General features: G+C 44.2%; 1 protein-coding gene across 6 annotated transcripts in view; it reads right to left on the bottom strand.

The window, feature by feature from the left end:
* TJP1 (tight junction protein 1) overlaps nucleotides 1-26891 on the bottom strand; it is a 129852-nt gene that overhangs the window by 13430 nt on the left and 89531 nt on the right. For 4 of the 6 annotated variants that reach the window (XM_035131818.3, XM_035131816.3, XM_035131817.3 and 1 more), the window contains exons 11-24: nucleotides 25643-25793; nucleotides 24882-24990; nucleotides 23973-24192; nucleotides 23201-23385; nucleotides 19185-19280; nucleotides 17094-17176; nucleotides 15613-15823; nucleotides 15032-15132; nucleotides 11767-12123; nucleotides 9776-10027; nucleotides 7625-8497; nucleotides 5691-5788; nucleotides 3428-3655; nucleotides 860-1029 (exon numbers count right to left, since the gene is read on the bottom strand). In XM_035131818.3, the coding sequence (XP_034987709.2) occupies nucleotides 860-1029; nucleotides 3428-3655; nucleotides 5691-5788; nucleotides 7625-8497; nucleotides 9776-10027; nucleotides 11767-12123; nucleotides 15032-15132; nucleotides 15613-15823; nucleotides 17094-17176; nucleotides 19185-19280; nucleotides 23201-23385; nucleotides 23973-24192; nucleotides 24882-24990; nucleotides 25643-25793 (3134 nt within the window). The remainder of the gene's footprint in view (nucleotides 1-859; nucleotides 1030-3427; nucleotides 3656-5690; nucleotides 5789-7624; nucleotides 8498-9775; nucleotides 10028-11766; nucleotides 12124-15031; nucleotides 15133-15612; nucleotides 15824-17093; nucleotides 17177-19184; nucleotides 19281-23200; nucleotides 23386-23972; nucleotides 24193-24881; nucleotides 24991-25642; nucleotides 25794-26891) is intronic. The other 2 variants (XM_035131820.3, XM_035131821.3) reach the window with 1 other exon arrangement.

Below are 26891 nucleotides of genomic sequence, written 5' to 3'. Positions count from 1 at the left end.
TTTACCGGTATTTAAAAAGCAGGGAGAGGAAGAGATACAGAAAAAAATTATTTGGTGTGTGTTGGAAGTTTGGGATATACTTGTTACGGCGAATATATACCAAACTCTATATTTTGACTGGAAAAGTAGGGGGTCGTCTTATACACCGACATATGAGAGGCATTCTTCTTACTATTCACAAGTTTGGAGATGCTGTGGATTGATTCAGCCTTTGTTTAGCCTTATATATTTGAAAAGTGAGACTATTAAACATTTTCTTTTTTAAGTGTCTAGTAGTCAGTAAAAGATTCATTAACACAACTTCCATACAGTAATGCAACCGCTCCCCAAAAGAAACAGCAAACATTACTCTCCAAAATGAGAGAAATACACTGGCAACATCCAACATCCTGCAACGGAACTTCCCCTCTTCTGCCTGTGACACCCACTCCAAATCTGCTTGGGGCAGGATCCCTTGGTTGCCTACAGTTATTTAGAGGATACATGGGGAGCTGCAGAAGACATGCTGTTGCCCTAGCAGGTCTGTTCTTCTGAAGAGCAGCCACTGTTGGATGTCACCCCATATAACCAGCCATGAGAATAGGAAACTCAAATCAAACCAGGATGAAGCCATTCGTAGCCAGTTAAATCTCAAAAGCCATGGAGCCAGTTTAAATTACACAGGACCACATTGTATTTTACTAGAGAGCCCCCCCCCAGCAACCCAAAACAGACTAGTGGTGCTTTTCCTAGTTGTGCTTTGTTGGCGTTTTCTTAAAACTACAGCTGTTTAGTAGCAGTTGTATGACCTGAATTATTGTTCCCTTTGTAAACTAAGTTTCCCCAAACATTTCAATAAATCAAGCCTTGAGGCTCCTACCTTCAACAAGTGCAGACTTGGGCTGCAACGACACAATGGGATTATTCACAGGCTGTGGCTGGGTGTATTGCCCGGGGGGTGCAGGGAGAGGGGCTGTCACTTGAGGAACTGGCTCATAGCGCTTTTCGCCAACAGCCCTGTCCAGAGGCTCCACGTCTACTGGCTTCCCCCTGTTAGGATGAAAAGAGAAATAAGTTTTCATCTTCAGCACTTGATAGACTCCTACCTTCAGGACCACTGTCTCCCTCCCCCACATGTCAGTTTAAAGACCTCCTGATGAGGTTTTTGAGTTTCATGGCAAAAACATTCCTCCCAACCCTCGTCATCCTGGGAAAAATTGGCAAGTGGGGTGCTGCAGGGTTCTGTTCTGGGCCCACTGTTGTTCGAAGTCTGTATAAACTTGTGGACCACAAACTGAACATGAGTCAACAATGTGATGCAGCATCCCAAAAAGCTAATGTTACTCTAGGCTGCATCCACAGAAGTCTAGTGTCCAGATCAAGGGAAGTAATAGAACCACTCTATTCTGCTCTGGTCAGACCACACTTGGAGTATTGTGTCCAGTTCTGGGAACCACAAGTTACAAGAAAGTTTCTGGGTTTCAAGTTACAAGAAAGGAGATTCCAACTAAGCATCAGGAAGAACTTTCTACAGTAAAAGCAGTTTGACAGTGGAACCCTAATCCTAACCCTTGGGAGGTGGTGCACTCTCCTTCACTGGATGCTTTAGTTGAGAATCCTGCATTGCAGGAGGATGGACTAGATGACCCTTGGGATCTCTTCCAACTCTACAATTCAATGATATTCTGTTGCACCTCTTGTTACAGCTGACAAGCGCATGAAGCATCACCCAGAAGCATCATTGCCATTGCAGAGATGACCTGGCCGCTGTACTCAATTCCCCTAAACTTCCAGACTGAATTATTACAATGCCTTCCATTGCAACACAGCCTCTGAAGACAACTCAGAAACTTTAGTTGGCCCAAAATGCAGGGGTTCCATTTAGAGTTCATATAACCCATTTTAAAACAGCTGCACTGGTTTAGAGTTCATTTCTGGGCCCATTGCATTAGTGTTTAAAGCCCTAAATGACTCCAGGCCTCAAATATCTGAAAGATCTCCTCCTCCCCTACAGAACTTCCTGGGTGCAGGGATCAGCAAAGTGGCTCTCCTGGTCATTCCTCTGTTCTCAGAGGTGTCGGGGTGGGGATGGGGTGGCCTGGGAGAGAGCATGTGGCCCCTAACTTGTGGAATTCCCTCCCCACAGAGGTTTGTCAGGCACTTCATTTCATTTGTGGTGAATGCTGTGAAGGCATACCTCTTTATTCTGGCTTTTAACACTAAGGTTTTTAGAACCCACCTTATTTCTGTGCCTGAGAGTTGCTTTAATTCTTTTTAAAAAAGTATTGTTTTTAAATGTTGCGACTTGCCCTGGGACCTTAGGGTGAAGGTTTGACAATCAATCAATCCCCAGGAGAATCCTGGTCCCCCAGGATGGGACCAGACTAACTGGGGGGCAAACTGCACAAATCTCAGAGGCTGTGTTAAGAAAGCTATCCTGCAACTGTGGAAGGAGATGCCTGCCTGCTCTTCTGTTAGCGCTTAACAAAAATACACCTATGTATCTTTGAGTGCAAGACTGAAGTTTGCCTTCAGCTTTAACCGAGACCAACCCCATCACTCCAAAACAGCTCTATCCCAGGTACAAGTAGTTCAGGACATGCTAGTGCAGGCCAACATTAGAGGGGTGCAATCTCTTCTGAAGCTTTCTTTCTACAAGAGGATCATTTGGTGGGTTATAGACATTCTCCACTGCAGTGCTTTCTAAGCAAACGAAGCTTCCAAATACATGGTTATCTATAGTTAACAAGGCATGCTTTTAATGTGGAGGAACATTTAAAGGTTGGCCTCCCCCCACCTGCATCCTGCAGTGGCACCATGTATTCTATCACCATGTTCCATTGTACCTGTAGCTCTCCAGCCAGTGAAATGGCTGGAAATGCAGCAGGAAATGAAGCAGGGGAAGATGGGCAACACTTCAAAGCCAGCAGGAGTGGGGAATGGCAGCTGTGTCCCTGTCCCCACTCCCTGCGACCCACAACCTTCCCTCTTTACCACCCTAGTGGCTTTGAGCTTGTCTGCAGTACTGTGCACAATGAGTATGATACTGCTTGTGGTTCTGCTCCAGGTGCAGCAGATGGCGCCATGGCAGAAAAAGTGAAGCATGGAAGGTGAAGCATGGAAGCAAGCAGCAGAGAGATCTGGTGGTGTGAGGGCAGGTGGAAGGCATGCAAGCAAAGTGCAACCTGGACTCCAGCTTAAAACTGCAAAGTCACTTGATGATTTAGATTCAGTCTTTACTTGAACGTAGAACCCCCAAGAGCATATTTATATATGTCTATATCCCACATTTGCACCCCCCCAAAGCCCTGCCAAGACAGCAACTCCCCATCCCCTGGAAACCCTCCTCTCTGATGGGTTAAAAAGCTATATTTCTATTGGAATCTGCAGATATTAGAGGTGGGGACCTTTGAAATGATAACAGAAGTGCACAAGAGGGGAGGCTTACTTTGAAGGGTAGTTTGTGTAGTTCAGCTGATTATGGAGATGGCCTGGTTTAGCAGGCTCAGCCAGGTGGCCAGCAGGGACCTGTGCAGCAGGCTTGTTGTCATAACTCCGACGGTCGAAATAGGAGAGCTGCTTGCGGTAGTATTCCTCATCCTCCTCAGGGTCATAGTGGTTTGCCCGAACTATGTCCTCAGGGGGCTTCGCTTGAGGTCTTTGTGGTTCTGGTGCCCTAAACAGAAATATTTTTTTAAAGTAAATGCTTAAGAAATTTTTGTCACTCATTAAAAAGGAACAAGGTTCTAGGAACAGTGATTCCCCAAGTAAGCAGTGGAATTATTTAGCAGGTGGCAAGAGGCAATGGTGGGGGCACTGGGAGGTGTAAATCATTTTCAGACTTTGAAAAGCTGATATCACTGGATAAAGTTCATTAATGTTGTTGAATTAAACTAAATAGTTTTTAATTGGATTTTGAACAAATGTGCAATTACTGCTCTGAATTTTATTGTGTTATTATATCCTTAGTGGATCAAGGCACAGGAGAGCAACAGGGGGAAGAACGCTGAAAAGAGAGTTTGGGCAAGAAGACCACAACCCTGTTTCACGTTGATCTTTATAGGGAAGGCATCTGAGGATGAGCTGTGGACGGTAGAAGGTACCACTCAGGTTCTTGTGAAAGGACACAATCATCTTGTGGAGTAGTGTGAAGAGTTCTTTACAGCTGATGAGGTCAAAGGCCTTTGTCAGGTCTATGAAGTCGAATGATGTCAATTGTTGACCCTGGAGCTCTAAAAATAGGCCCTGTCAGTGAGTGACTGTAATCTGTTGAGAATGACATGGGCAAAGGCTTTCCCTATATTACTCGACAGGGAGATTCCACGGTAGTTGTTAAAGTCATGGTGGTTCATCTTTGCTCTTGTAGAAGGTCACAATGCTGGAGTTGTGCATGCCTTGTGGCATGGCTCCTGTTTCCCAACACTGCAAGAGGAGGCCATGGAGGTGTGTCATGAGGGAGACATCGAGGCCAATTTTCAGGGCTTCTGTTGAAATTCCATCCTGTCCTGGGGGTTTACCACACAGCTTGGAGCTGATGGTGCTCTTCAGCTCGTCATGGCAGGAGGGACATCCAACTCTTCCAAGGCAGGCAGTTGGGGCACTGTCAACTGCTGTGTCAGCAACCATGTTTTCCCACGTGTACAACCGGACACCTTCATCTGCCCCACCTGCAGTAAATATGTCTCTCCCAGATCAGTCTCTCCAGCCAGCCACAGCAGGCGCTGTAACTCTCCAATGGCCTGACTTCCTACCTGAAGGTGCACTCCATCATGGTTTCCCGAGACAGAAGGATGCCATCCCCAAGTGGATTAAACAAACCACTATTCTGAATGATACTTTTTATGGGGGGGGGGGCACAGGGGATGAGTTCATGGTACCAAGGTGACAGTGGCCTGAAAGGGTTTGGGAAACACTGGTGTAGACTGAGCTGCTAATAACAGATGTAGATTTTATACAAAGTTAAAAATTGGGTTGTCACCTAATTGAAGAAGCCTCAGTTGAAGTGTACTTAACCATTGAACAGATTGATTGAACCTGCATACATCTTCATGTAAGGCGGCACAATGGCTCTAAAGAGAGGAGGGGCATTTGCACTGAGCCCAGGAGAGACAATGATACAGTTTGGCTCCCTGGCAATGCCCAGGAGAGTGGGGGGGGGCTGCAAGCAGGAAGGTCTGCTTCCACTTTATAAGTAGTAGAAAATGCTAGAGGAGGTAGTGTGTGAGAAAGAGAGAGAGAGAGAGAGAGACTGGAGAGAGAGAGAGAGAGAGAGGGAGGGAGGGAGGGAGGGAGGGAGGGAGGGAGGGAGGGAGGGAGGGAGGGAGGGAGAGATGGGATGTCTTACAGGACAGCAGAAGATTGAAGTTATGTAGCAACAACAGAAGAAAGACGACTCCAGGAACAGCTAGCTGGTTTGCAGGGCTGGGCAGTCCCCAAACCTCCCTTATGATGAACTGGAGCTCTGAGGTCCAAGGGCAGAGAGACCCCAAGCCCCACCCTCTGACCTGAGAGGGAGCTCAGAAGAGCCAGAATAGTCATGGTCTTGTGCAGAATCCCCCAGCATATTTTCTTCTTCTTTAGATGACACACACATCATTTATTAATTTATTTTATAACATTTTCTACACCGCTTAATGCCCAGAAAGGCTTCTAAACCGTTTGTGGGCTTGTGAGAACAGCACTCCATTTTAAAGCTGCACCTCCGTGCTTACCTGTAAGCTGGTTTGTCATGTTCATATTGATTTTGAGAGACTGGTTTCGGACCACTCATTGGGGCAATATTAGGTTTAGGTGCAAGCTCTGGAGGTTGCTGAAAAGCACACACACGTAAACACCAAATTAGAACAACTGAACAAAAAGATAAAATGCTAACACTCTAGTACTATCATATACAAAAGGCATCCTCAGGATGGAGTCATATAAAAAGGAACTTGGCACAGCTAATGTTTAACCATTTTAAGGTACAGACAGTTTAGTCCATTTCCATTCCATGCTTGTTTCATACACTTGAGTCTGTTCCTGCATTCTGTGGCAATTTTTCAAACACACACAAACAAAAATGCATTTGAATTGTACACATTTTGTACTTTTCTCAGAAAATACACATTTTTGTGCATTCCCTCATTTTTGAATTCAGAGGTGTGTGCAGTCTGATTATTAACTGTGTTCTGATTCGCATAGAAGCCTGGAAACTGATAGTTAGGTCAGTTTGCTTTAAAATGTGAATTCTGGATTCAGTGGGAATGATTTTAGCATGTAAGAATGGGCTGGTGGATCAGGCCAATGGGGGCCCATCTAGTCCAGCATCCTGTTCTCACAATGGCCAACCAGATGCCTGTGGGGAAACCGCAGACAGGACCTGGGTGCAAAAGCCCTCCTCGCGGGCTCCTGCCGTTTCCAGCAACCGGCATTCAGAAGCATTGCTGCCTCCAGCTGTGGAGGAAGGGCATAGTCATCATGACTAGCAGCTTCTGATAGCCCTCTGCTCCATGAATCTCTCTAATCCTCTAGGTTGGTCGCTATCATTGCCTACTGTGGGAGCAAGTTCCATAGTTGAACTATGAGCTATGTGAAAAAGTGTTTTCCTTTATCAGTCCTGAATCTTCCAACATTTGTGGATGTTGTGGATGTTATGAGGGAGGGGGAAAATCTGTCCACTTTCTCCGTGCCATCCACAATTTTACAAACTTCTATGCTGTCATATTTTACTTGCCTTTTCTCTAAACTAAAAAGGCCCACATGCTTCACGGGGGAATTGCTCCATCTCCTTGGTCATTTTGGTGGCTCCTTTTGTAACCTTTTCCAACTCTACATTATCCTTTTTGAGGTAAGACAACTGGAACTGTACCCAGTATTCCAAATGCAGTTGCACCATAGATTTATATAATGATATTATGCTACTGACAGTTTTATTTTCAGTTCCTTTCCTAATAATCTCCAGCATGGAAATTGCCTTTGTCATTACTGCCACACATTAGACCCCTGTAATTCTCACAATAATTCTGTAAATCTATCACTGATGATCTACTGTGAACACGCCTAAGAAGGCAGCTTCCAATACACTGCTGCTAGTCCAGCACGAAAGGAATGTGTGTCAGCAGGTGGAATTGCCAGTGGGCCCCTTGCTGGGCTGTGGGCCCTCAGCAGATTCCCAACCACACCAGCTGCTGATGCCAGCCTATACTCCTGCTAAAAGCATCAGGTAGCAGGTGATATTAAAGACGTCTGTCTGAGAACCTAGACAGTCAATGCCACCCACAATAGACAAGTGATAGGCTAGAATGATGGACCATTCTCACTTGGTAAAAGCATCATGGCAGCAACACCATTCATTTCCTGGTATCCATCGCTTCCTAAAGGTCAGGTGTGGCTAAAATGCTTCAAAGTGAGTGTGCAGTCTATTAAAGTAACCCCACAATGTCCCTAATTGTGGACAACAACCATTCAGTGTCCCAGGAAAAGAGTAACACCAATCTGGAGAAGGAGAAGGAGGAATCCTTCATCCATGAGGTAAGTGCCCCATCTTCATTAAAGATTCAGCTCATGCCAACTAAGTCTTGTGCAAGGACATCAGATTTAAAAAAGGAATCCAGCACCAAGTGACCACAGACGATTGCCAACAGTTGCTAAAACAAGCCCAATTTACCTTGACTACTGGAACATCATTGGAGTCCTTAATTTTTTCCAGTGATGACGATCTTTTGTTTTCAAACATTTTAACCCTTGTCAGCACTGATTGCGGCTTCATGGCTGGGTCATCTTCCTCCTCGGCTGGTTGGGTAGGCAGTGGTTTACTGTTGGCAGGCAGAACTTCTGATTTACTTTGCAATGGGAGGGGAGGGTGCGCACCTGCAGTGCTGTGAGGAGGCTCGTACTGTCCCACTTTTGTGCTGAACCCTTGCGGGGGGCCTTGCTCAAAGCCTCTGGGCTGGGGCTCAAAGTAATGCTTGGACTCGGGGGACCTGGGCACTGCTGGGGTGAAGGCTTGAGTCTCTGTTTTGTATCTTCCGTGAACCTCGTACGCAGCAGTGGGCTGCTCTTCATACCTCAGCTGAGTGGCGTTGAAGTTTTTAGCTGCGTGCTCATAGCGGGGCCTGCTGTCGTAAGCCAGGGGAGGCGGCTCTTCAAAGCGAGGTTGTGCTGGAAAGTAGCAGCTGTGTTCTGTGCTCTCTTCTATGTTCTGCCGGGTATCAAACTCTCTGGGAGGTTGGTTGCTGTAAGGTGGCCGGGGCTGATAGGGCTGGTTCTCATCGTAATAGGTCCAATGGTCATCATAGGGAGGGACACGCTCCTCGTAATGAAGACGAGGGTCGTAGCCACGGGGAAACTGGTCCATGTAGTTTGAGGAGTCATACTTGTAGGCCAGTGGCTCATAATCTCTGCTAGCTTGCTTCTCTGTGTACTGGGCCTGAGGGTCATAGGTCAGATTGGAGTCCTTCTCCTGCCTCTGGGCTGGCTGTTTCAAGACATAGTTTGGCCGAGGGGCTTCGTCATTGCTGAATGGGTCCTTCCTGTACATCTGTAGAAAGAGAGTGGTTTGCTTCAGGTGCACAAGCAACTGAGACCATGAAGAACTAACAAGTCAAAGGAAACCTACAACAGCAGCTTACCCATTTTAACTAGTACCCTAATCACAACTGATTAACTCCATGAGTTTTAATTAATGGATTAAGTTTTTTTAAAAAGCACACTTCCTTTTTAGATGTAGCACACATCTAGGCTGCAACATGCAGTAAAAGGAAGTTGCCTTATTTAATCAGCAGCATTAGCTTAGCTGCCCAAACACTATTTGATTAATCTAGCCCAGGGGTGGGGAACCTCAGCCTCAGGACAGAAGGCGGTCCTCCAAGTTGCTCTATCTGGCCCAAGGTCACACACCTCGCCATCCCTGCTCTGTGCCCTTTTGCCTGGCTGCAATGTAGCCTTTGACTGTGAGAAGGCCTCTGGCTTGCCTGGAAGGAGGGTGGATTTCAGATGTGGCTCGAAAGTGTCATCTGTTGCACTGCCCACATTTACCTCTGGGCCTGTCCCCCCACTGGGATGCTGCCCCTTGGAGAGATAATGGTTCTCCTCCCCTTTCAGTCTGGACAGGGTCAGGAGTCCAAATGCTATGCAGCCCAAACCTTGGCACCAGCACCCCAGTTAAATGCACTCATTAATGCTACTGGTGTCTGTGAAGCTTCCACCAACTTTTTGTTTCAATTCATTTGACTTTGGGCCTTGGTTCAACTTCCTGCCCAACATCTGGGTGCCACAGTTCACCATTCCCATCTCAGGGTCCACACTTATGGTGAGACTTTATTCTTTTTATTCATTTTTTAAATTCATTTTGGGAACTGTTTGAGGATCTTTGGCTTATCCTGACACATCCAGCCAATCAAAATGCAAAAAACTGAACAGCTTCCATTCAGTATACAGGAAGGCCATAAAGCACAAAACACAGGTAGATTTGGAAGACAGAATGTTTCTCTGAAACTAATGTAATGAAAAGAGAAGGTTTAAGACACACACAAATGAAGTAAAAGTATGCTTTGAAATGAAGTGGGCTTGCAACATCTTCTGATTTATGCATTCATTTTCCAGCAGAAATGAGAAAGGCAATTTGAACTCATGCACCAAGCAAAACCAAGAGTTAGATTTTTATTTTCATTAAAAAGAAGCCGCAGAGAAGCTCTTTTTCAGGCTGCACAAATGCTCAGTGGGAGGGAAATCACAAGGGGGCACCTTTAGTAAGGGTGGGGGCAAAGCAAGAATGATCATGTGCAGAGTGAATCCGTGCAACATAGGCAGGAGGTACCTTGGTTGGATCTATATGCGGCGATAAGGACGGCGGCTCTTGTTCTCTGAGCATTATGTGAGGTGCCTCAGTGCCAGGTGTTCTTAGGGGGGCAGCTTGTGGTTGGTAAGAGTTGTAAGAAGCCATGCCAGGCTCCTCCAGCCTGACATTTGAGAGACTTAGACTGGGGTTAACAGCAGAAGTTGATGAGGCTGAAGGGTTTGTTTCTGGCGACGGGGAAAGGTAGGGGGCTGCAGGTGAGGCTTCTGCTTTCTGTGAAGTGTTTAAAATATAGTTTTTGGTAAAGTGGACATAATTTCCATTCAAAAATCATATTAAGCCACAACCACCCAACATATTGAATTGCAAAAAATCAAGTTGTACACCAGGACCGAACTGTTCTTCAGTACGACCTTTGGGTCCTGGATGTTGCAACCCCCATCAGCCCAAGCCAGCATGCTCAATGGCTAGGGGATGAGTTGGGTGTTGGGGACAGCTGCTTCCATAAAGCTAAACCTCCTCTTTGGAGTACATGACTGACTATACCAAAGTTTATATAACCCACACCCTCTTTGGCTAGCCAGAGAGAAAAATGGGGCAGCTTGTAAAATTAACAGCAGATTGACAAAAGATGACAGCATTGGCTCAAAATTTTAGGGGTCCCTTGGGACCTCTCTCTGAGTGTGCTCACCACCTTGTTGCCATCATCACAATGGCAACCACTGCCACACTTGCCATTGTTACATTTGCTTACTTCCTCTGGACCCAATTCATGCCACACCCCAGAAGGTGAGAGAGCAAGGCAAGGAGAAGAAGCTGCTGTTCCTTGCTACTCTCAAGTCAAGGCTGGGGAATTTGTGCTCCAACCAGATCTGTAGTTCCACAACTCCTATCAGTCCCCAGCACTGGCCAAGCTGACCTGATGGGAGGTTCAGTCCAACCATGTCCAAAGGGCCCATTTCTTATTCCTTCCTTGAGCCACTTCAATGGCCTCCAGCTGCAAGTGCACATGGTGCCCAATTACATGGCATCTGCGTCCCACCACCTCTCTGGAGTCCGACCACATTGGGAGGACGCCATGTTGCCTACTCCTTTGAATCATTCTAGAGGCCTCTAGCTAAGAGATAAAATTCATTTGGAATTCATATAAAGCTAAAGTGGATTCATTTTTAGGTTGCTCATGCCCAACTCTTGAACAGGTACCATGGTTATTTTTAAACTGAATTTCCATCTTTTCCCAAAGAATTTCCTTTTTGATGGGGAGAGGTGGGAAACAATCTCAGGTTCTTCTAAAAGTGCTGTTCTTTTCATTATTATTCTTTATCTTTTCTTTTAAAAAAATATTCTCCTATTAACCAATACAAACCAAGCAGCCAACCTGAAACAACAGGAGCCCATTCTCAGAGACACGCATCTTGCAATATCATACTTCCCGTCCTGTGGCGAAATCGTGTGCACTATACAGTCATACCAGCCATACAGTCATCATTCTATGATGTTTCCCTGCAGTACCAGTTACTGAAAAGGTGTCTTGTTTTCATTCCCTTTGCTATTTTTATTTTTGGGGTTAGCTTCTCTGCTAATACTGTCGCCAGACTTTCTTGTACCATGAAGCCAGCATGGAAGTCATGTTCTTTAAAAGTGCTGATCCTTTTATTTATTTATTTTTTAAAAGGCAGCTGAAGAGCATGTGCCCCCCCTCCCTCAACAACTGAAATGCAAACTGTATGAATCCAGTGTTCAAATGGCAGAGACCCACAGGGCTTGCAAAACGAAATGATAGCTATTCAATGCACCATTTAGAAGGCAATGCTCCTAAACACTCAATGCAGTTTGTGCACACAAACAAACAAACAAATGAACTGAGGAGGAGAAGTGGCTACGGTAGAGTAAAACCCAAAAAGCTACAAAGACCAACTGGGACCACATTTTACGCATCCAAGGGAGAAAATTGCAGGGCTTTGTATGTAATCTTATTGCTTAAAACCTGCAGGCAAGTATTGCTTCCTTACCGGTTGAGCAGCGCTTGTTTTAAACCCAGGAGACTCTATCTGGTGGTTTGGTTGCTGTTGAGCTTGAGCAGCAGCATAAGGAATGTATGGCTGAGTGTCATGATGCACCCCTGACGCATCTTCTCTTACGGGTTCAGAGGACCGCGTAATGGCTGATTCAGGAGGAGTCCCAACTTCGTCATTGAGTGTTTCGTCCAGCTCCTGGTCCGTGTAGGCCCCGCCTTCTGTGTCCGTGTCCTCATAGTCAGAGGTATGCCTGCTGTCTGTGCTGTACATGGAGTACTCGCTGCCTGGAGCCGACAGGTATGACAGGCGATCGTCGTGGAGGTCGAGGTCGTCGCTGGTAGCACCATCTGCCTGTGTCAAACACATGAGGGTTGGGTGTTTACATGGGGGGGGGGGAAGAGTTGCTGTGCTAAATTCTAACACCATGTCTTTCTGTGCAGAATGAAGATTAACTCGCCTGCACCTCAATCTTAGAGAAACAGATTTCAAGGGTTACAGACCAGAGGGAGGGACCTCGGCTCAGTGGGACAGTGCACAGGCTTCACATGCTTGACCCATGGTGCCTCCAAGAAGGGCTGGGGGAAACCTGCCTGAATCCCTGGAGAGCTGCTGCTGCCAGTCAGTGATGACAGTGCTGAGCGAGGAGGAGGAGTGGCTTACCTTAGCACAAGGTTGTCCCTATGATCCTACCAAGATGTGTAGCCTTATGGGGTTTTTTTAATGAACATATTTCCATGATCTAAAATATCAGCTGACAGGATTTGGGCCACAGATAAGGAAAGGTAGCCGGGGTGGGGGGTAACGACACCTCCCTCCTCCTCCTCCTCCATCATGTACACTGGTGCAGTAAAGGCACAGTGAGCAGGTCAGCTTCCCCTAACCCAGATTCCTAGAATCCCCTCAGCTGGCACCATGGAAAGCAACCGAGAACCCACATTCGCTGTCCCTGCTGCCTGCTACCAGACTGGTGGTTACAGTCGCCAACTCTTAAGTCTAATCTTGGCTTGGCTTTCCTGTGTTCCACCCCTACCTCACCTCTCCTGCTCAAGGTTTCAAGTGCTAGGGATGGGATCCTGGCCAGCGGTAATTAATGAGCCATTGTTTTGGGCAAGACTTAAGCATGCGTAATCTAATTAAAGCTTATTCTTCTCTTTCCTTCCTTTCCTTTGCTCTGAACAACAAAAGATGCAAGCGTCATCCATCACCCTGGACACAACAAGGCTAGTTCTCAATGCTAGTTCTCAGCACCTTTCCTTGTAAAGCTCAGAGTTCAAAAAAACTTAGAATGTTAAGGATTACGTGTTGCTCAAGTTTACTTTGTTTGTGTCCCTTATTCTGCAGGGTCAACACACTGTCTGAAGTCAAAACCCCCAAAGTAGTCCTAACACAGGGAATGAAATTAAAAGTAAACCAATACTGGAATGACAAATCACCCCAGCTATACTCGAAGCAATTGGATTGCAAATTAGCTATTACTTCTCATGACAGATCTTTGAATTGCAATGAATTGCTGCCCTGAAAATGTCAGTTCAATATATATTAACAGTCAGCCAAAAGAAAAGAAAAGAAAAAAAACGAAACAAAAAGAAAAGAAGAAAGCCTTACGTAATACACAGAAACTAGTGAAATGCCTGTCAGCGCTAGAAAGGGACTGGGTAAGCATGTAGGCAGTTTAGGGATTTTATGCTACGCCATACTAGAACAAACATTTGGGGTAGAAAAAGGGTTTGTACAGAGCAGGCATATCCAACTCCCAAGATACTGTGATCTACTCCCAGTATATATAAAAAAACTGGCAGTGATCTACCCATTGTCATTGGAGGGAGGAGCGTGCGTGGGGTGGGTGGATTGCCCAGAGTTGTTGAGCTTTTCTGGGGAGGATTTTATAGCTTCCCCCCATGACTTTTTGTACACAATAAGAATCCCGTGATCTACCAGGATCAGCTGGGGATCTACCGGTAGATAGAATAAGTTACTGGTTGGGCATCCCTGGTACAGAGCAAGGAGCTGCAAGGGGATCAATGGAGATCAGCACAGACACATCCTACACTCTCCCAGGGGTCCCCTTCATAGAGGCTATGCCTTGCCCCTCAATTATCTACTCTTGCCTCTGTGAGAAGGCATAATTCAACCACTTGCAAAAGCTGAATTGTAGGAATCTGCAAACACCATTTGCTTCTTTTTCTAAGGTTCAGAGGAAGTGCCAGTCGTTGGGTAGCCAAAATGGTACCATCCACATACAAGAGAGAGGCACCAACAGGCTTGAATAATTTCCTCTTTCAACAAGCCTTCTAAGTGGATAATGTTTGTTACAGGTAGGTAGCTGTGTTGGTCTGACGTAGTCAAAACAAAAAATAAAAAAAAATTCCTTCTAGTAGCACCTTAGCAACCAACTAAGTTTGTCATAGGTATGAGCTTTCGTGTGCATGCACACTTCTTCAGATACACTGAAGTCACCAGACCCTTATGTATAGTTGGGGAGGGGTGGGGAGGACTGTTAACGACAGACTGGAAAGAGAAGTTGCTGAATTGCAACTCATTACCAAGCTTAAAACCATGGAGAGACCTGGTCTGAATACAGACATTGGATTCTTATCTCATTACACATGATAAAGCTTTCTTTAGCCATCTCACCCCTTGCTTTTTCCTGCAAGACCAATTGCAGTCGTTAACAGTCATTAACAGTCGTCAACAGGTTTACCACTCCTATCAGGCAATCACCCATTCCCACCACCCTTCTGAGTAATACCCCTCCCCACCCTCTCACTATATATAAGGGTCTGGTGACTTCTGTTTCAGTGTATCTGAAGAAGTGTGCATGCACACGAAAGCTCATACCTATGACAAACTTAGTTGGTCTCTAAAGTGCTACTGGAATATTTTTATTTTATTTTAAGTGGATAATGTTATTCGGGTTTGTATCTGCATTGGATTTGAAACTGATTTTATGCATGTAATTATTGTTGGGTTTTAAAATTTATTTTATATGAAGTTCTTTTGTATTTATATTGCTTTTGTACCTGCAATTGCTTTATACATGGTTTATTACACAATAAATTGCTTTGAGATGCCTCATTGGAAGAAATTCATGAATCCATGCTGAAGACGTAACTGAGAATAAGATATTGCCCATATTATTCCAATACAAACCTCCCCATAACTTATTCAAAATTATCAAACCCAAATGAAAAGGCAGACATGTCCATTTAAATGTCACCACTACACTGCAACAGCTTAGAAAAAAAAATAGATTCCATACCTTTCCTTCTGAAACCCACACCAGCTGATTCTGCTGATGCTGAATCGCTTCCTTAAGAGCTCCATACCAGCCATCATTCATTGAATTCAAGTTAATAGTAGCTAAAAATAAGAATACAGAGTTTGAATGAGGTTTTGTCAAAACGACGCCAAAACTATTGAAAATGGCACTGTGTCTGGGGCAGCAATGTCCTTGAATACCAGCTGCTGGGAATTGGAGGTGGGCAGCGTGCTTTCATGCTCAAGAACAGCTTGCAGGCTTCCTATGGGCATCTAGTTGGCCAGTGTAAGATGGTGGTGCTGGACTAGACGGGCCATTGGCAAGCAGAAGCTGAAGATAAGAGCACTTCCCTCTCCTGTGGCTTCCAACACCTGGTATACAGAAGCATTACGGCCTCTGGCTGTTGGGACAGAATACAGCCATCATAGCTAGTAACCATTATCCTCCATGAATTTGTCCAATCCTCTATTAAATTTTGTTGTAAGCACATAGGGAAAGAAAAAGAATGCATTGTTTCATTCATTCCCTCCCCATACCCTTTGGCTTCTTCTCAACCTTTTTCTCCATCCTGGTGCACTCACCTGTGAAGAGGTGGTGGTTGTTTTTCCGTAGCTTGTGGGCCCTCTCATATAACTTTCTGGCACTTTTCCGGGATTCTGGGCAGAGCCTCATCCTCATAGTCTTTACGCCCTGCTTCGAATCAGGGTTCAAGAACACCACAATGGGATACCACTGTGCGTAATTCAGACGGTCCACTGCATTTGGAGTGACATCTAATAAGGCGTGCTTGTCCTGAGAAAAAAGAAAAGATTGAACCAAGCCGTCAGACAACCCAGGAAAACAAGGGCTCTTGACCTGTTCTCTAAAGCCTCCTAAAAGTGTGCATCATAAGGTTTCAAACTTGCCACCTTTAATCTAGCTGATTCCACAAAAATTAATTATTTTAAACTATTTTCACATCTGCAGCTGTATTCAAGAGCAGAAAAATCAGGCAGGTAGAAGAGTCAATTACCAGGAAAGGGGAGGCAGGGGGAAGAGTGAAGCTGGACACCTTGAAGATTAATTCTGCAGTCAACAGAGAATACAAAGGCAGATATGTAAGGATTGTTGAGAAAGGTTGAACAGAACAATAAAAGAGCAGAATGATTTTAAGCTTTGTGTCTATCTTCTTGTGTGATCATAGCCATCATTATAAATCTTTAAAATTTAGAGCTCTCTGAGACAAACATTAAGCTGTGGGTTACTTTTTCCAAATTGATGTGTGAAATTCAATTCTATATGAAGCATAATTTATTAAGCAGATCAAGGATTTTGTGTTGTAGGTCCTCAAAAATCTCTACCACACTTACCCTGCATATTTAGCAAGTGGATAGAAAAGGGGTTTTCTTTAACATTTAGCACAAGTGGCAGTTTAGTTCCTTCTGCAGGGAGGATTAGCTAGTCAATGAACATGCAAGCACACATGAGTAAAAAGCACTCTGGAAGGAGACCATTTGCTGAACCTGGAGTGTTACACACCACTGGCATTTTTCTTTGAAATTTACGAAGAACTACATTTGAACCTCATATGAAGGTCAGAGAACACCAAAAAGCAAGCAAGCGGGAAGCTGAGGTGCCAAATCCAAAGCTCAGCCAGGGGTTGCTGTAGCAAACTGGAAGGTCCAGGGTGTGGAAAGAGGAGGCTGATGGGAACTGTGGTCCCACGCACCAGGCTGGGGAATTGCACCTGGGGAATTGCACAGGTCCTAGCCATGGAATTCTTGCCAGGATCTGGGGAGATAGGCACTTGGCAAGGATCTGTGCAACGATCCCCACCACATGGCTGTGTGTGGCATTTCATTCTAACAACATCATGGGTGAAACCACAGAAACACAACTTTCACACTGCAGCAGCAATGTCTAAATTACACGTTGCCATGCCATGTCTTGCATTTCCCATACTTTCAGTAATTTGTGGCTAATGTGTTTCTTAAAATTGTTTTATCATCTTCTGTGTTCCTGCATGAAACCTGCATGTTGTTGACCCAACAAGAAGCATACAAATGAGCATTTAATCACTTACTCTGTCAATTATCTGTTTGATTGTGTGCAGACGAATAATGCCCGAACTACGCTGGTCTGTACCAGCATCCCTTGGTTCACTTTCTGTTAAAGAGACAACAGTTAATCAACACCTGTGGGTCAGTTACATGTTACAGGCGGTAAAAATGTTACAAGATTATCAAATTTCTTCTTTGAAAATCTTCTATAAGCTTTCAAACATCACTTTCCAAAGTCACTTCTTTTATGGTAAGGACAGAACTGTATTGCTTATGCATTCTGGGGTGCTCAACGTAGGGCTGGGCAATATCAGCTTTTCAACATCATGGTGTTTTGCCAGTCAAACATCATGGTTTGGTGATATACCACGATGTTGAAAAAACAAGATGCAGTGGCCTCTGCCTGCGAGGCACTGGCTGAAACTGCCCCAGCTCTCACCTCAAGAGCTGAGGCGGTTTCACCGAGGCTTGTGGGCTGGGACAATGCAGCTTGTTTGTGCTGCTCAGCTGGGAGGAGGGAATGTGTCCTCCCCCCCAGCTGAGACAGCCCTGGTGCTCTTGCTGCTCAAGCAGAAGCATTGGAGCTGCTTTGGGCTGCTGAGCTGGGGGGAGGGAACCCATTAACGGGTGGAGCACCGGGGCTCCTTTACCTGCTCACTGCAGGGAGCAGCAACCGCAATCCCCTCAGCCAAGCAGTTTCACGGAGCCCCCACCACACCCCTGGCTTTAACTGCTTCACTGAGCCAAGGGCAGCTGCACACTCCTCATTTGAGCAGTTTAAAGACATAGAGGGAGGAACAAGCTGTATCGGCGCCTCACCAATACAGCTTTTTTCTCCCTCTGTGCAGTATGAGGGCAAAGTGGGATGTCGGCTTCTCTCAGTGATATATCGCTGGTGAAACCACCACCGCTCCTGAGTCCCTCTATTGACTCCCTCCAGCCGACTCTGCGAGTAGAGGGACTCAGGAGCTGTGGCGGTTTCACCAGCGATATATCACTGAAAGAAGCCGACATCACGGTCAGCTCCTCATACCAGTCCTGGGCGATATGATAATATATCTCCCAGGCCTAGCTGAACGTGCAAGAAAACTGTGGGAAACACATCAGCTTTACTTTGAACCACACAAACACACCACTCATCTCCTTGCAGAGACAGCTTGGGATGCTGATGAACAGCTTGGTGGTGGAACACATGCTTTGTGTGCAGAAGGCCCTGTGTTCTTTCCCCAGCACCAGCACTTAAAAAGGAACAGGTATGGGGAAATACCTCTGTCAGACAACCTAGTGCTGTTGGTTAGAGTAGACCAGGTGTGGGGAGCTATGCCTCTCCTGACGCTTTTGGACTCTAACTCCCATCAACCCCAGTCTGCATGACAAATGGCCTGGGATGATGGGAGTTGAAGTCCAGCAACATCTGCAGAGCTGTTGGTTCTTTGGTAGTCAGCAGCAGGCAAGACTGTGAATGATCTGACACAATAAAGCAGTGTTGTTTTCCAATGTTAGAGCTTTTACAACATCTAGATAGTCATGCGTGTGGATTTTAAAAGTCTTTTCTGCCACATAAATGAGGAAGCCACTGATAATACAGACACCTCATTTAACCCACTTGGATGTTTCATCATCATTTAAATATTGGAATAAGAGAGCGCAAACTTCTCATCTATGCTCTCAAGTCATTGTCTCCTCATATACAATGTGCCACCAGGGTTGCATAATGCCTTCCGTGCTGAAATACGGGGGCCCCATCAGCATTGGCATTACACCAGCTCCTGAAGACACACCTGTTTAAGCAAGCACTGTCCTGAACTGACCTTGTGGTTTTATTTTAACAGGTTTTTAACTGTTTCAATAGTTATGCTTTTAAATGGCTTTATTGTATATTTTAATTAAGAATGCTTTAATTCCCCCATGGATTTGCTCCTGCTTATTTTAATTATGTATTGATTTTATAGTAATTAATGGCTTAGAAGCCATTTTGGCATATAAGTGATAAACAGGTAAACAAATCAATCCTCTCTAATCCAAGGAATTGTCTAAAAACTTTGGTCTGCACCTGTAAGCTGGAGGGGGTTTAGCTGGGAAAACAGGACACAGAAGACAGGCAAGGTGCTTACTTGCAATTTGATAAATATCTGGTTCTTCTCTTGCCAGTTTCTCCCGCGCAACATCTGCAATTGGTCCAAAGATTGTTACAGGCCTGAGAAATCCAGCTGGAATTAAAGGGAAATCATAGTAAGTCTTCTTTAAACAAAAACAAAAAAACTACCAAGACATTATTTGATGGCTTTGAGTGGGAATGGCTTTTTTCATGCCTAGGGCTGCACTGACCCATGGCTAAACCTGTGCGGGCACATGTCAAAGTGGGTGTGGCTGAAACACAAAAGTGGGTCTGGACAATTTTTCTTTCTTTCAAAAGGCACATACTGGGGAGGTCGGGGGGGGCAAGAACAGATTCACGGCAGGGGAGTATTGGGAGCAGTCAGTCATCTTTTAAATAATAATAATAATAATAATAATAATAATAATAATAAGACTGACAGCAATGTCAATCTTAGTGCGCTACGAGTTCTGACATTTTAAGATGAAAGTGTTTACTTTTTTAAAAAAAACACTAGTTGGCAGAAGAAGTGCCAGAAATCAGCTGCTGTTTAGTAGGCGCAGAAGTTATTTAATGTTAAGTGCCAATTAATGATTGTCAGGGGATTGTTGCGGCTACTCCCGAGTAAACAAGCCCAAGTCTGTTCTGTCTTTAACGGTTTTATTGTGCATAGTATTTACAGTGCAGAGATAGCGGAAAACATGACCTCCTAGTCACTCACAGAATCCTGCAATGGCGCCCTTCTGCTCCGGGGCCAGCATAATAGTTTGGGCAACCCATAACACCGCTCTCTAACCTTGCGTTTGGGCGTGTGCTTCAATTCAGGCGCCAGAAGCGGCTGTGCTCCCTCTCCTACTTGTTGGCTGGAGTGGTGCAGGGGCTCTGATGCATCGCTGAGCCTTGCCTCCCCCACTCCGCTCCCATCCTCATTTCCTCCCCCGACCCGCTGCTGCTGCTCTCCCTGGGCAAAGTGCTGGTCAGGATGATGGGGGGAGGCTCCCTGTAGGGAGGTCCTCTGACAATGATGATTACTGTAATCTTATGTGACCAAGTCCACCCAACCAAACAGCCTTTTGTTTGGAAAGTGCCACCTCTACCTGGGTCAGCCAATTATCCTGACTCTTTCTTGCAAGTGCGTTAGGAGGCTGTTTCCCCACTTTTCGACCTAAAGCCCTCTCTTGGCCTCAGCAGAGTTCGTTCAGGGCATGCGTGTGCTTGAATTCCTGACATGGCTGCTATTGGGGCAGGTGAAACCAATCAACCATTCCCAGCAAGGGCAATATAACAAGGCACCCAGGTGTTACGCTGTCAGCACACATATGTCAACGTTACGAGCTGAAGAGAATTAGGTAGTGGGCAAAACAGGCAAGCTTTTCTCTCAAATGCCTACCAAAGAAAGATCACACATTCAGAACTGGTTCCATTACAGAGCCAAGGGGAATTTGTCCATCACTGAGGTTTGAACCACCAAACCTTTACTGTACACTTTAAGAATCTTGACTTGGAACGTTAATGGGCTTAACTTGCGATCCAAAAGGAATAGGATCCATCATGTACTAGTGAAACAGAATTTGGATGTGATTTGCTTACAAGAGACACATGTGATGAGGACTCATGGGAAAATTTTGCAATATAAGAAGTTGGGCCAGGAATACATCTCATCTGATAGAGTCAAAAAAAGAGGAGTAAAAATAATGACAAATTGGAATCCAAATTGATGTTTAAGGACGAAGTTGGGAGATATGTAGCAGTTGAAGTAATAGCGCAAGGCGAAAAATATCTTTTTCTCGGAATGTATGCACCAAATGAAGCGAAGGCTGAATTCTTCAAAAAGATCCACGAAGTTCTATTGGACCATGTGGACTATAAAATAGTTATGATGGGTGATTTGAATGGGGTGGTCTCCACTTTGATGGACAGATCTCAGAGACAGAAATTTTTGAATGATGGAAGACTACCAAAGACGTTTTTTGAGATGATCAACAATTTTGACCTGATTGATGCTTGGAGGACGAAAAATCCATTGGGAAAAGACAGTACTTTCTTTTCAGATTCTCAACAATCGTGGTCCTGCCTGGATTATATATGGACAACCAGAGAATTGGCCCCGAGAATGATCAAGGTACAAATTTGCCCAAGGACATGTTCGGACCATAATGCTGTGTGTTTAGAATTAAAGTTGTCTCTGCACGGCTCCTTTAGATGGAGGATGAATGATGCATTGATGAGAAATGAAGATTGTCAAGAAGGCCCCAAAGACCCCAAAAGACTATTTTGAAATAAATTTGAGTACAGAGACAGATAAAAGGGTCATTTGGGATGCAAGCAAGGCAGTGATTAGAGGTTTCCTGATACAACAGAATGCGATTAGGAAGAAACAACAAAATGGAAAAAAAGAAAATATTCTGTCACAATTGAAAGAAAAAGAGAAGAAATTGAGGTATAACCCAAAAAAATCAGCAGACCCAAAAAGAAATTAAGTTGTTGCAAGTACAGTATTCACAATTAATAAATCAGGAAATGGAGTGGAAGATCAAAATGATGAATCAAAAGACATTTGAATCTGCTAATAAATGTGGGAAATTATTAGCATGGCAATTGAAAAAGAGACAGAAACAAAGCACGATAACGAATATAAAGATGGAAGAGAAGACTATTGAGAACCCAACAGAGCTAAGGAAATGTTTTCAGAAGTATTATAAACAGCCTTATAAAAAGGATAAAGAGCAAAGGGATAAAATAGAACAATTCTTGGGCAAGAATGGACTGCAAAAGATTCCGATCGATAAGAGATCAGCACTCAATTATAGAATTACAAAACAGGAAGTAGAACAAGGCATAAAACAATTGAAAATCGGCAAGGCACCAGGACCAGATGGACTGGCATAAAAATATTATAAAACGTTGAAAGATTGGCTGGTAGAACCGTTGGTGGATGTCTGCAATAAGATTCTTGGAGGGGACAAAGCACCCGAGACTTGGCAAGAAGCATATATAACTCTGATCCCAAAACCAGACATGGATAGAACACAGATGAAGAATTACCATCCAATCTCCCTCTTAAATGTGGATTACAAAAAATTTGTAAGTATCTTGGTTTCAAGATTGAAATGGGTATTAAATGACCAAATACATCACGATCAGGCAGGCTTTTTACCTGCAAGACACATGAAATATAATATTAGAAATATTATTGATGTATTAGAAAGATTGGAAGTAAAAAAGAATACCAAAGCAATGTTAATTTTTACAGATGCAGAGAAGGCATTTGATAATGTTTCTTGGAATTTTATGATAAAAAATATGGGGGTTGGACAAGGGTTCATTAATGGTATAAATGCAATCTATTCAGAACAAAAAGCAAAAATCATTGTGAATAACTTGGTTTCAGAGGAAATTAGAATTTAAAAAGGTACCTTCTGGGTTAGGAGTTTGAAACAATGGGTTGAAACAAAAACACCAGAAGAGTAAGCCATTTCTTTGGAAGATTGGAAAGGAAACATCACAGGCATTTGTTAGGTCGGGGAATGGCCAAGGGAATAAAAGTGTTTACTAGAGCAAGCTGAGGTCTGAGATGAATGCAATCTGTTAGTGGAATTGGCCTAAACCCATTCCTACCCAACTAATCCCTTCTATAGTCCACATCTTCCAACTTTTCACTTCTGTCTGGCAGAGAACCCCAGCTGTTGGCTAAGGAGGGAACAGCAGCTATAATGCTTGCTTTCATAATCCCTCCAAATTCCTTTTTCCTTTTGTATCATGTCCATTAGATTAAGAGTCCTGTAGGTAGAAACTTATATTTTAATGTGTGTACACTGTTTAGAAACTTTCAGGCTTTTTACAACTGCAGTAGTAATCATCATCATCATCATCATCATCATCATCATCATCATCTCTTCATGTTCTCTCCAACTCCTCCTTCACCCTTATGTTAACGTTCTATATGCCAAGCCATTTCCTTTCCCCTCCTTCCAAACACAAACCCTGAACACGGTTAATCACAGTAACATTTCAATTTCCTTTGAACCCCACCTTCTCGAAGAACAACTCTCTCATATGCAGGAAACTTGGTCTGAACTGGCTGGGCAGAAAGGTCCTCTCTGCTTTTCCTGAGGTTTCTTTTTGAGCTACGTAGGCCCCGAAACCTCCAGAAATCTGCACGGTCCCCACCAGCTGTCTTTGGAAGGGTGTACTGCACGCTAGCCAGTTGCTCAGCTCTGTGTGGAAGAAACAATGACAGTGAACACTGATAATGGGGGGAAACAGCAGCCTTGCTTAGCTCCTAGACCTGCGTTTCCAAGGCTTTTCTGTACATGTGCCAATTCACATCCCAACTGGTTCCAGGCAAAGCAAAATGGTTAAATCCAAAAAGGATTCTGCTGTTCACCCTATAGGTTGAAAGAGCTGCTTGCATCTCCAGCATCTCCAATGATTCAAAATACAGTTATGATTATCAAGGGCAAATTTGTACCTTGCATATGTACTTGAACTGCAGCTCTGGGAGCTTGAAGTTTGCAAATTGATGCTCTAAAGCAGGCATTCCCAAACTTCGGCCCTCCAGATGTTTTGGACTACAATTCCCAACTTCCCCGACTACTGGTCCTGTTAGCTAGGGATCATGGGAGTTGTAGGCCAAAACACCTGGAGGGCCGCAGTTTGGGGATGCCTGCTATAAAGCAAAACTCTTAAATTAACTAGTCTGAAGTTTCAGCAATTCCATCCAAGAAATTCAGCACAATGCAGGTTTACAAAAGCTTAGCCCTTCAGCCAAATAAACGCTTCTCCAAGAGCTATTCTGAAATACCTGTTTTTGTTGGGTATAATGCCTCTTTCCACCTCTTTGTGATTCTTGCCAATCCGAATAGCCAGCCAGGATCCAAGCTTGCCATTGTATAATGTATCCACCACTCGAAACACCTCTCCTTTGTTGAAGCTAAGTCCATAGGGAGATTCCTTCTCGTATTCAAAATGAGTTCTTATATAAAAAGAATCTCCTACATCTGACTCCACAATGCGTCGATAAACTGCAAGAACGGAATAAAAGCACAAACTTAATGCTTTATAGCACTTACAGAAAACTATTATTGAATCAAACAATAGATTTGAGAATATGCTGAATTCTGTAGGTGAGAGTGGTGAACAAGTTCCCCAAGTTGTCGCTAGCCTACAATTCCCATAATCGTTGACCACTGGTCATGCTGTCCAAGGCTGATGGGAGTCTAACAATATCTGGAGAGCCACAGGATCCCTACTGCAGGTGGTTAAAAAACCTGAAAATGGCAAAAGGCATGATGGTTTTCAGCACTATCAGAATGTACTTGAGAACTAATTTGTATTGCAGTACCAGCATGTACCCATGGTCAGGGATGAACAATGATCCCAAGTAAACTTGCTTTTACATCTACCATTTTCCATTCACACAAAGCAGATCCCACAAGCCTGAATTGTGCACACACCTGGTGTAAGCAAGGAATGATGCAGCTTGGTTCTGTTTTGCTGCTGCATACTACCTTGGTGAGCCTGAACTAATTAATACCAATGACTCAGACAACAGTATTAGATTGCAGATACTGTAGCCTTCAAAAGAAGTGACCTGGATAATAAAGCCCCAACACTGCCAATCCAAGGTGTTGAGGACAGCTCTCTTTTGATTATTATCTAAGAGAGTTTATCAAAATAGTTTTTGTCCTTTCATTAAACGGCAGTTACTTACCATCCTTTTTCTTCTGTGCCAAAATTGTTACCTCTTCCCCTTTAGGGAGGTCAAGCAGAAACAGTACTGCTTCCTCTCTGATGATATTTGTGAAGTCTACGTTATTTACCTGGTGCAAAGCAACAGTTCAAAAAGTTACTACGCAGTTGACAGAACCCAAGTGTGCATCTAGACATTCTCTTTAGTTGCATTACTATGTTTGTATATTGTACCACATGTGCCATGAACTTTATAGTCTCTTTCTCCTAAGCAAATCATGCTGAGAACTCGCCACAACCAAACCTTAAGACCATCTTTGAATGGCCTGCTCTGGGTACCTTTTTGGTAGTGGCACATTCCCCAGAAAGGCCTGCCTGGTACCTTCTTTGTGGTATTTTGGCACTAGGTGAAGAACTTTTGATGAATCCAGGCCTTTAAACTGCTATGTCATAAGCTGTTTAGTCATGCTGACAGTATATTCCGGAAAACTGTCTGTGGACAAACGCCGGCTCCCTCAGCCTGAAGCACCACACCCCATAGTTGCCTTTGATTGAACTTAACTGTCCAGGGGTCCTTTACCTTTACGATGTTTCAGGAACCTAGTTTTATAAATTGTATGCTACCTCCATGCAAGGATTGTTTAAATATTTTTGTTTATTGTTTTTTATTCTTAGTTTATACTTTGTTACTATTTTCCTGCAAGCCACCCAGGGAATGTTTATTGATGGGATGCTATATAAATCTATATCACCATCATCTTAATATTCAAGATTGCCACCTACCCTGAGAATCTGATCTCCTTCTTCCAAGCCTTCTTTGGCAGCAGGGCTATCCTCTAGAACACCAGCTACAAATATCCCGACATCATTGCCACCAGCCAGCCGCAAGCCCACACTGTCTCCTTTTTTGAATTTCACTAGCTTCATGCTTGGTCTGCATGGATTAGGAAATATTGATTAATAACTGTCTCTTGCCAGCCCATCCCTGGCCACAAGATGGACAGGTCATAGTGGAGAGTTTTGACTAAACGTGATCCACCTGGAGAAGGAACTGGCAAGCCACTCCAGTATCCCGTAAAAGAAATGGAGTGGCCCTCATAGTCAACAAAAGAGTGATGAAAGCTGTACTGAGATGCAATCTCATAAATGATAGAATGATCTTGAAACGAATCCAAGGCAGACCTTTTAACATCACAGTAATCCAAGTTTATGCACCAACTACCGGTGCTGAAGAAAGTGAAATTGAACAATTCTATGAAGACTTAAAACACCAGAATTCATCATGCGAAAGGCTGGACTAGATGTATCCCAAACCGGAATTAAGTTTGCCGGAAGAAATATCAACAACCTCAGCTATGCAGATGACACAACCTTGATGGCAGAAAGTGAGGAGGAATTAAATAACCTTTTAATGAGGGTGAAAGAGGAGAGCGCAAAATATGGTCTGAAGCTCAACATAAAAAAAAAAATCGAGATCATGACCACTGGTCCCATCACCTCCTGGCAAATAGAAGGGGAGGAAATGGAGGCAGTGAGAGATTTTACTTTCTTGGGCTCCTTGATTACTGCAGATGGTGACAGCAGTCACGAAATTAAAAGACCCCTGCTTCTTGGGAGAAAAGCAATGACAAACCTAGACAGCATCTTAAAAAGCAGAGACATCACCTTGCCGACAAAGGTCCGTATAGTTAAAGCTATGGTTTCCCCAGTAGCGATGTATGGAAGTGAGAGCTGGACCATAAAGAAGGCTGATCACCGAAGAATTGATGCTTTTGAATTATGGTGCTGGAGGAGACTCTTGAGAGTCCCATGGACTGCAAGAAGATCAAACCTATCCATTCTTAAGGAAATCAGCCCTGAGTGCTCCCTGGAAGGACAGATCGTGAAGCTGAGGCTCCAATACTTTGGCCACCTCATGAGAAGAGAAGAATCCTTGGAAAAGACCCTGATGTTGGGAAAGATTGAGGGCACTAGGAGAAGGGGACGACAGAGGACAAGATGGTTGGACAGTGTTCTCGAAGCTACGAACATG

The sequence above is a fragment of the Zootoca vivipara genome, chromosome 13 (genome assembly GCF_965207765.1).
Source record: "Zootoca vivipara chromosome 13, rZooViv2.hap1.1, whole genome shotgun sequence".
Taxonomy (NCBI): domain Eukaryota; kingdom Metazoa; phylum Chordata; class Lepidosauria; order Squamata; family Lacertidae; genus Zootoca; species Zootoca vivipara.
The sequence above is the reverse complement of the archived record's forward strand: the minus strand, read 5'-3'. Positions and strand labels throughout refer to the sequence as shown.